The sequence below is a fragment of the Hemitrygon akajei genome, chromosome 9 (genome assembly GCF_048418815.1).
Source record: "Hemitrygon akajei chromosome 9, sHemAka1.3, whole genome shotgun sequence".
Lineage (NCBI taxonomy): Eukaryota > Metazoa > Chordata > Chondrichthyes > Myliobatiformes > Dasyatidae > Hemitrygon > Hemitrygon akajei.
This window is the reverse complement of record NC_133132.1, coordinates 28,240,220-28,250,735: the sequence shown is the minus strand read 5'-3', so window position 1 is coordinate 28,250,735 and position 10,516 is coordinate 28,240,220. Positions and strand designations below refer to the sequence as shown.

The 10,516-nt window shown below is 40.4% G+C and overlaps 1 protein-coding gene across 1 annotated transcript; it reads right to left on the bottom strand.

The window, feature by feature from the left end:
- Positions 1–391: 391 nt before the first annotated feature.
- On the bottom strand, positions 392–4,266 carry LOC140732714 (immunoglobulin lambda-1 light chain-like). The gene is made up of 3 exons (XM_073055386.1): positions 4,152–4,266; positions 3,680–4,027; positions 392–1,092 (listed from the first exon to the last, which is right to left on the bottom strand). The coding sequence occupies exons 1-3, from the start codon at positions 4,198–4,200 to the stop codon at positions 770–772; spliced, it is 720 nt and encodes a 239-aa protein (XP_072911487.1). The 5' UTR covers positions 4,201–4,266; the 3' UTR covers positions 392–769.
- Positions 4,267–10,516: the final 6,250 nt, after the last annotated feature.

The window sequence follows — 10,516 nt, the reverse complement described above, 5'->3', positions numbered from 1 at the left end:
ATCAAGTCTCCCCTCATTCTTCTACGCTCCAGGGAATAAAGTCCCAACCTATTCAACCTTTCTCTGTAATTCAGTTGCTAAAGTCCAGGCAACATCCTCGTAAACCTTCTCTGTACTCTTCCAACCTTATTAATATCCTTCCTGTAATTCGGTGACCAAAACTGCACACAATACTCCAAATTCGGCCTCACCATAACATTCCAACTCTTATACTCAATACTTTGATTTATAAAGGCCAATGTACGAAAAGCTCTCTTTACTACCCTATATACCTGTAACGCCAATATATGTGGGTGCGCCATCTAATGGCTACACAAGTTTAAAAAAAAATAATATCACGCACGTTTCGCTGCTATATTTTTTGCATCAAGGCAATATCATTAACGAGATATTTAAATTATACTTTTAGTTTATTCTGCACTCGAAATAAAAGCCATGAAAACATAATGTAAATCAGACTTGATCGTTAATGTTATTGGATATTTGTGCTCGAAATCGTCATCAGTAGGCGAGCATCAAGAATTCAATCTTCAGACTATGGTCATTTGATGAACATTTGGGGATGCATTTACCTGAGATTAATTAACATAGGAGTTTCAATTAACAATGATACCGATTTAATAGAAACATATTTAAGATTGACAAAACTTAAATGATGACTCCGACCGCAAATACTTATCTACAAAAGAATAATGTTTCAAAATCATTTTAATGAAGAAAAAGACGGGAAAAATAAGTTTTTCATTTTGGCCAAGTGTTAAATATAGTTTTAGATACAGCCGGATCTCGCGATCGTTTCTTCAAAAGGGTTTACTTGACTTTCGTGTTTAACCACGCAGGAGTAACGCTCGTGTGAGCTCCATTCTGAGGCTGGCAGAGTCAGGTAACTGCTCACACTGAACGTGTTGTCCGTTTCTTGCTGGACAGGGCTCGTCTCAACGCCGTCCTTTCTCGCACGACCGTCTAGGGTCCATTCAATGTCCACTGCGCCAGGATTAAAACGGCTCACCAAACACACCAGCGTCGCTGTGCCTTTTCCCGTGATTTCTTCCGGGGAAGGCCGGAGAACGGAGACGGCTGGAGCCCGAGGATCTGTGTAAAATAAGGTCCAGTTTAGTACAGGTTGAGAAACTGTTTCAGTTAAAACATCCCGTTTGTTGAAAGTGCATTTTGTATTGCATGCATCCATTCATGTTAATGAATGAATATTTCTTTTTCCGTTTTCCGTTCCAATCGGTTAAATTGGACGTGAAAAAATTACCAGCTGAAATCTCCCGTGAATAATTGCTCTTTAGGGGCATAATGTGTGCAGTGGCATAAAAATGAATGATTTCGGCACTGGTTTTAATCAGTCTCTAATCCGATTCAGGTTGAATAAAAATCCGAGGTTATACCTGACTACTAATTGTGACTTCCATTGGCTACTAAGCCTCCGCCGTCCCTACTTCTACCTAAGACGTCTTCACTTGATTCAACTGTTCAGTTATCAAGACAAGAGACAGAAGTCTTTTCATGTTTTGCTTAAAATTAGGGATTAATACAATGGTTCTCAACCTTTTTTATGCCATGAACCACTATCATTGGCAGATGGATCTATAGACCCAGGTTGGGAACCCCGGGATTGGTATACTTTATGCATTTAAGCCACCGGAATACAGAGTTCCTTTTGCGGCAACATTACATTTATAGACTGCTTGTATTTTAAATTACTTTAGGAAAGTTTAACATTAATGTTGAAACTTACACGCTTTGTTTCTGAGATATTATTTTATCCCACTTGAAGTAAATAATTCAAAACTGGTTTCTGGAGTGCAGGCGGATTTTCCACCTTGCACTCACAGCTGAGAAAACCAGTTTCTTACGATGTTCACGGCCGAGGCAGCAAAAAAAGAGAATAACCCCCTATTCATCTGATATGGTTCAGAACTACGGCTCACCGCAGTTCACTGAAGTTCACCGCAGTTCACTGAAGCACTCGCTGTTCCGTGATTCTATTTTTGGTGCAATGAAAAATGTAATGACGGCATCACTAACTTACTGCCCGTTATGCATCCGTTGTTTAGGGCAGCAATGGAAGTCCTCAATCTGCCTGTAAAACCTGTCGCACACAGATATAGAAGGATGCTTCACTGTTGTTTCCGTAACAAACTTTGACCAGTCAGGGTTGAGAGCTCTGAACGGAACCCCCCGATTTTGGTTTGCCGATGGACCACTCATAGTCTGGCCTCTACCCTTTGACCTGTTGCGCATGGTTGACCCCACCAAAAGCCAAAGCACAAGTCCTTGAATCTAGGCAATATAGCTCTGTGGGTCATTGAGCCACGCATGTCTCCAAATGCTATGATAAAGTTGTTGGAGGTTTATTTTCATACGGCGACCCAAATGCATCATATTTTAAACTGCAAAAGATTTTCAATGTTAAAATTGGTAGAAAAGACTGTCTGCTACTTTTGGGCACGTTAGCGTTCCAAAGTTCGAGAGAAATAACAACAGTTGAATACATAAAATACTAAAAGGCGTCTGCTGATAAAGATTGAGAATTTCCATTCTAATATTTACGTGTTTCTCTTCGAAGCCGTTATGGTCTTATATGGCGCGAGTGTTTCAGAATTCATTCAAGTTCAAATTGAATTCGATACAGCAAATCACTCGAGGAATATTTGAAAATCCCTTGGCAGCAAGTAATACAAATATTTAACAGTTCAAACTGGCGTGAAAAGCTTTTAAATATTTTATTTAAATATAAAATTGGACAATGATTAAACTTATTCTTCTCAGTGTCATCTGAAAAGTCTTCCTAGAAATGATGGACTAATAAATGCGGTATTGTTTGCATTCTGTTTCGGTTTTTTTTTTCGGGCAATTAGCGAATTCTCCATTCGCTGCAGTATATATCCTCACCCATGTGTCAGGTGGAAAATATACCAGGTCTGTTGTTGTTAGGAAAATGTAAATAGACACAAAAATACCTTGCGAGGGTCTCGAACCCTCTGCAAACAGGACTCAAATTGTGTTAGTCTTCTTCATTGACGCCTTCCCTCGCGACACCAAGGACCGCATCAGAGAAAATATCATCAAATTATATGAATTGTTCCAGAAGCTCGTGATGAATAAAGGCTGTCTGAATCATTGGTTGAAATCTGTCGCGCGACGGACAAAAACTATCGAGGTTTTAGCAATGTTATAGGGTATTCAATTGGAACCAATCGCTTTGGTCATCTATCGTTCTTCATCTATGCAAGTTTCTGATTTTTAAGAACGCTCCAAGGTCCAGCGATCAGTGGCTAACAGTTATCTTATGGGTCTGACGAGCATCAACACAAAATGGTGACATCAGCAAAGGTGAATCCACCGACAAAATCATAGATGCAATCTAAATTCGGGAATTCAGGATTATACTCATTTAAAAACGATCAGAATATTCTTAACCTGGTTTGGCAAATATTAGTTAATCTTGTACTAAATCAATATGAATTTTAAAAGAAATATTGGGGCATTTAGCGCTTCGGGTGCGCAAGTTCAACAAAATTGCCAATGGACCGTTAATCGTGGTTGGATATCTGAAAAACTCCGCCTTGAAAAGCATTTGTTTCGAAGTCACAATTAGAACGACAAAAAATTAATTATTGTTCCCTTAAGTACCAGGAAGCCAAGCGAATTGACTGGATATTTTACTTACTGCCAATGGCCAGCTTCGTTCCTTTGCCGAAGATGTAAATATTATTATTCCACACAGCACAGTAATAGTCTGCCGCATCCTCCGACTGGATGCTCGATATTGTCAATGTTGCCGTGTTGCCGGATACTGAGCCGCCGAAACGGTTCGGAACTCCGGTCCCTCTGCTAATGCTGCTCCCCGACCAATAGTAGAACAGAAACCGTGGAACTTTTCCAGGAATCTGCTGGTACCAGAAAACAGTGGTACTTCCTAAAGAGGTTCCAGACATGGTGCAGGGCATTTGAGCATTCTGCCCCGGAGATGTGGATTGCGAAGGTGGTTGATTCAGTGCAACTTCCGCGTTGATATCTGGAAACATTCAGACGGAAGGAACAATATACCGAGATTAATATTCGAGTAATACCAGAAGTGCGATAAAAATATAATTGAATGGTATTCGAGATTCAATATAATATCCATAGAAAATACTCACAAATTGCAGTGAACACCAGCGTACTGACCACACGAACCCACCAAGACATTGTAATTAATTGAGTGAAGCTCACACAAGGTGCAGCGGTTAAGTGGCGTCTCAACTTTTCAGCTCGCTTATGAATCCTGTGACGAGCTGGCACTGCGTGTTCTCTATTTATGCAAATCAGTTCAAACAGAATGGCACGTTGACACCAATCACAAGTTGCCAATTTTTCCTGTGTCAAAATAACATCAGGCTCTGAGCCAGATAAGCATTTGGTTTCGAGTTGTGTATTTCGCCAAAGTAATTTATATTAACAACTTGTCCTCTTCTCCATTCAGTTGCACACTATATTGAAAATACGCAATGCTTGCACCCTTATTAAAGATGGTTTGTCCGAGATTTTCGAAAACAACATAAAGAAAAAACAATATTGGCAATTATTAACAGATTTGTAGGGTTGATAATAATGTCTAAGCCATTTGTCTGTATGTTTTTAGAAAACTCACTGACAAACAGATGTAAAGGGTTTATGATGATTTTGAAAAGCCTATTTTCTAGCAGCACTCTAATTACTGCAGATATTCAGAAGGAAAATTGAGAAATGTATTGAATCGACCAGAGAGGTCATAGCGCGTTGTGAATAATTAAAAGCGGATCAAATGATTCAGCTCTTGCAGAGGGTGATTCGCTATAAATTCTGCCAACCTTAGGTCAATATAGGGAATTATATTCATATGTAAGCACATGGTCCTTAAACCATATAATGAACTGTATACAACGTGTGGCGGGGTTAAGATACTTCTTAACCAAAGGTGGTGTGAGGCGCTCCTTCGCGGAGCAGGACCGCAGGTCACCCTAAGGTCGCACCTGTTTCACGTGAAGCAGGGGAGCAGGAGGTGGATGGTCGTATCAGAAGCTGGTGCATACCGTAAGTCCCGGTCTGACGCCAGGCAGACAATCTGTGAAGAGTATTGGCAATGGCGGTGTTTACCCGACACTGTCCAGGAGAAGGCAATGGCAAATCGCTTCCGTAGAGAGACATTGCGAAGAACAATCATGTCATGGATAATACCATGATCGCCCACGTCGTACAGCACTGCATATAATGCTAATGATATGTTTATATGAATGAAGTAGACAATCTGGAAGTGAATGCTATATTTTTATCGGCCTCTCCGTTCAGGCAGAAGTAGTTAACAGCGAAATAATTCTGAGGTCTTAATAACAGTTCAACCATCGAACATATCAATCTTCCAAACTATATGTTTGGGACATCAGGAGCTATTAGCCGGATAATGAGTTTTAGATCAAGTATTTAAGCCATGAGTGATGTTATTCTATTTTTAAGGGGTTTCCTTATTTCTCAAAGAATATCAGAACAAACTCTACAGTTTTGTGTCATTTTCAAGGTATAAAAAGAGAGGAAGTTCAACAGAATGAAATTGAAAGGAATAGTTAGAATAGATCGTGCCTGGCATGCTCAGCTCCTCCAGAATTTTGTTTGTGTGTTACTCTATATAGAACAGCGGAGCGTACCTGGGATATGGGAAATCTCGTAATTCCTGTCGGGCCGGACAGTTAGAATCTGACAACCAGCAGCTACCAAATATCACAAAACAACACAGAATATAAAGGACGATTCCGAACCCTAGAAATTCATGTCCTCTTTGCAGCAGGTTATTACATAAGAAAGCCAGTCAGTAAACTTATTATATCAATAGGTAAGTGGCAGAACTCTTTCCGGATAATCTATCGCCATCACGTGCCGGTTAATTCCAAACAGAAGACCACTGAAATTTGTTGCTTGCAACTTAAATTCATCTATATGCACGTTAACTAAACATCGGATGAGATTGATTTGAAAGCAACAGCTGCACTTAAACCTTGAGCACACAACTCGAATGGAAATAAGTACATCGTTGTTACCAAATGGAGCGAACAATTGCAAGTCTTCTGTCATGTATTGGGATAATGAACAACAGAAACGACCGTTTCCACGGAGCTTTGTATCACCTCATCATAGATAGCTGTGGTACAGGTGTCATAAACCCTACGAACATGGAAAAAAACAAACATGATACCTGATACAGTAACATTAATCAAAATAGCCTGAAGGAACATTTTAATTATTTGATTTAAACTAAATTTATATTTGGAGCAATCATCCTACAGTTATCTTGAAAGGGTACATTACTGGATTTCGGCTATTATTTGGAGACATTAACTGCTGTATAGGGTCGCATGGCTGAAACATCCCTCCTCACCTTTATGTAATCGATATGTTTCTACAGGAATCGATGCAGCACATTTCAGGTTATCTTCCCAATATCTAAACAGCACTGCTTCTGACCTGGGCGTATTTGAGAGTTGAGTGGAGGAAAATTTAGTTTGCCTCTAATTTTTGGGGTACTTTTCTGTGAATGTTTCATGGGGCACGGAATAAGTTAGTGCACGTATTAGCTAGAGAGTAAAGCAACACATACAAAATGCTAGTGAAACGCAGCAGGACAGGAAGCATCTATAGGGAGAAGCACAGTCAACGTTTCGGCCCGACACGTCGACTATATTTCTTCCTATAGACACTGCCTGGCCTGCTGCGTTCCACCAGCATTTTGTGTGTGTTGCTTGAATTTCCAGCATCTGCAGATTTCCTCGGGTTTGCGTTTTCAGGTACAGAGTAAATCTCCTTTACTGTCCCAAATTAATATCTCCCTGAGATTGCGATAGAAAAATTCATTACTGTAAGATTTCCTTTCGAAGACTCCAAAGATACGTGTCTGGTGAGTTAAAAACAAATTAATTTCACTTACAATGTCGGGATAAATACTGGAAGGGGTAGGACAACACGAGGTAGATGGAAAGAAAAGCTGCTTCACTGCCCGTCAGCGAGTAACAATCTTCAACAGACAATGAGAATTCTGCAGTAGCGCCCTACCCTAAAACTAAATACAGAGTTCAGTTAAAGAGCTCCATTATTTCTATTCCAGGATCAGAATCGACTTCCTCTAGGGAAATGAGACTTGGCAAACGACTGATGGGGGCAATTTGTAGCCAGTCACCTTAATTCCATGAGATTTTAAAGGAGTTTTCAAAAGGAGACAGGGTTAGTTCGCAAGTTAAAGGCCTAAATTGGGATAAAGCAAAATTTGATAGGATTAGACCGGATCTCTGAAAGATCAATTCGGAAAAGCCGTTAGCAGCAATAGTGCAGTTTGGCAAGTCGGAAGCTTTTGAAAATGAGATACAGGAAATGCTTTGCAAATATATTCCTGTCAGTGTGAAAGCAAGCTAGGTAGGATTCAGGACAGCTGACTGATGGAAGGAGATGGAGGTCTGCTGAAGTGAAAGGAATAGCCAGCTGGGATGTAACAAAATCTGGTAGGAAAATAAGGACTGCTGTATTCCAGTTACTAAAGAAATCAGTAGCGAAAAGCGACATAGGACATACTTGGCAGATAGGTTGACCTAAGAAATTCTTTAAATATATAAAGAACAAAAAGGCAGCTGGGGAGAGCAAAGGTCCACTTAAGAATTAATTTCATCGTCGAGACAAAGGAGGATCTAAATGAATGCCTCTACTCTTCTAAGAATAGGAAAAGGCATGAAAGCTAGCAAACGTAGAGGTGAGCACAGCAATGCCCTGGAAGGTAATGATAGCATGCAAAATCACTGTTGCTGTGTTTTTGAGGAGGATAACGGTGAAGAGCTCCCGGTATCTTTGCCATCTATATCCGAAAACGTGTAGCAAGCTTAGAAGCACTTTGCTGGACCTTGTAGAGACTTTTGTATCTTCGTTAGCCACACGTGAGCTTACGGAAACCTAAAGGTTGAATGATGTTGCATCTTTATTTAAGAGAAACGTTCAGGATAAGCTACGGAATTGCAGGCTAGCGAGCCTCACGTTAGTGGTGGGAAAGTTGCTGCAGCTGATTCTGTGATATATACAGTGGTATGTGTAATTTTGGGCACCCCTTGTCAAAATTCCTGTTACTGTGAATAGCTAAGCGTGTAAAGCATGACCTGATTTCCAAAAGGCATAAATTTAAAGCCGACATATTTCTTTAATATTTTAAGCAAGGTTACTTTTTTTGTTTCCATCTTTTACAGTTTTAAAATAACAAAAAAGGAAAAGGGCCCGAAGCAAATGTTTGGGCACCCTGCATGATCAGTACTTAATTACACCCCTTTTGGTAGGTATCGCAGCTTGTAAACGCTTTCTGTAGGCGGCTAAGAGTCTTTCAATTCTTGTTTGGGGGATTTTCGCCCATTCTTCCTTGAAAAAGTCTTCTAGTTCTGTGAAATTCTTGGGCCGTCTTGCATGTACTGTTCTTTGGAGGTCTATCCACAGATTTTCGATGATGTTTAGGTCGGGGGACTGTGAGGGCCATGGCAGAACCTTCAGCTTGCGCCTCTTGAGGTAGCCCATTGTGGATTTTGAGATATGTTTAGGATCATTATCCTGTTGTAGAAGCCATTTTCTTTCCAGCTTCAGCTTTTTTACAGACATTAGCTTCCAAATTTTGTTTGTAATTGTATCTGCAACTGCGCAGTTTCCGTGCTGTAATTGTTATATGGTTATAAGGTCCTGTACAGTCACCACACATACCTAATGCCGATTGTTTAACACGCAATCGGTGCTGTTGTACAATGTCAGTCCCTGTTTGTCACTTGTTTTTAGTGTGGCACTTGAACCCCCAACTTGCCATCGGAGTGGTCGCAGGTCAAGCCACCAAGTATTAAATGTCTGACACACGATTTGTTATCACTCTTTAATATGGACATTTCTTTCTCACTCCAGGTGAAAAAATTGTCCAGCTCTTTGATTGCTCTTCTTCAACCCGTAACTAAGCAGAAAAGAGAAGGACAGATGGCGACTCTGCTATGTCTAATCAATATATTTTTTTCCATGACCGGTAGTGGTGTCCAGAGAAATGGACCACAATGTCGTGATCTGGTGTTCATACAACCAGAGTCGTCCAGGATAGCGACCAGACCTACACCGTCAGCATTTACCGCACGCTGGCCGCCTCCGAATGGAACTCACAAGAAAATAATGCATTTGTGGACTTATACTCGAATCTCCGCGGAGGCGAAGCATCTAGCGATCAGGCTGCGTTAAAGGGGGAGCCGACCGGCTGGGTGTGCACTGTTATTTACAGTGAGGCACTGCAACGTTCCACCATTGTATTCTTTCTATCTGCAAGCGGCAATCCTACAGCTGTGCTTTACATTATGGCATGAAAAAAAACTTTCACTTTAAAAATGTGAGGTAGAATCTATTGTTACAGAAAATAAAATTATATTCTTCTGGCAACATATATATCTACCGTGCCAACGATTGAGTATAACCAGAGGACTGGCAGCTGATGCGGATTTCTGGTTGTATCGGTTATTAACCATAAAACTGGGAAGAGGAATATGGCATTTTGACCTTCTAATATGTACATATACTTATTAGGTTCTGGTTGATATTCAGTCTCAGCGTCACGTTCATGTCCTTAACCTTAATATTGAGAAATCCGTGGTTTTATGAATTAATTTAATGACGATGCCTTCAAAGGCTGGAGAATGACACCATTGACAGCACATTAAGTGGGTATGGTTGACTAAAGAGCTGCTGTGCCAAAGTGCCATTTCTGGGAACATGACGTAACTCCCCTAAGTCAGAATTCTGGCAAAAGGCCGCGATTCCTTCTCACTTCTTTTCCTAGTATCAAGCGCTCAGTCTGAGTCTGGTGCGATGGTTGTGAACTCCTCAGCTAGGAAAGTATCGTATCCTCATGCAGCATGTTACGATCTGTTGGAATTTTACATTTCATCGAGATCTCCCATCATTCTCGTAAATTTTAGGGAAAACAGGGTCAGACGACGCTATTTCTTCTCTATTGGTGAATCTGGAAGTCGTCTGTTGAAATCCCTCCATCTTTTAAGCAGCGATAGCTAAACCATGCAATGACGTCACCATTCGTGCATCCAAATTCCCGCATGACAAAGGGTAAAATAACATTTGTCTTCCTTGTGGTCTGTTGTTCTGGAACTTCGGCTTTCAGGAACATCACCAAATGTCCAGCCATTAAAATCATTGACATGGCTGTAAAATATATTAAAATTGCAGCAAGTTATTAAACAATTAAACTGACGTTTTAGTTAACATTTGTTCCTGAAACAAATAAACAAATGAATAGTTAAAACAATAAATTAAAATAAACAATGTTTAAACAGATTATCTTTCCCTTTATACAACTCATTTTTTCCCTACATCACACAAACAATGGTGTCTCCAATATTTTGAAGGGGTGAATCTGGCCCAGGATACAAGGCACAATCTGCAGTGTAAAGCTGGGTGCTGTCCTGTCGGTTCTGCTACAGGTTCTTGCAGC

Excerpts from the sequence above, each read along its gene's own strand:
- LOC140732714 (XM_073055386.1), bottom strand. The coding sequence starts at position 4,200 with ATGTCTTGGTGGGTTCGTGTGGTCAGTACGCTGGTGTTCACTGCAATT. Across the intron at positions 4,028-4,151 it reads GCTGGTGTTCACTGCAATTT|ATATCAACGCGGAAGTTGCA; the intron begins GTGAGTATTTTC and ends GAATGTTTCCAG. Across the intron at positions 1,093-3,679 it reads AACGAAGCTGGCCATTGGCA|ATCCTCGGGCTCCAGCCGTC; the intron begins GTAAGTAAAATA and ends TATTTTACACAG.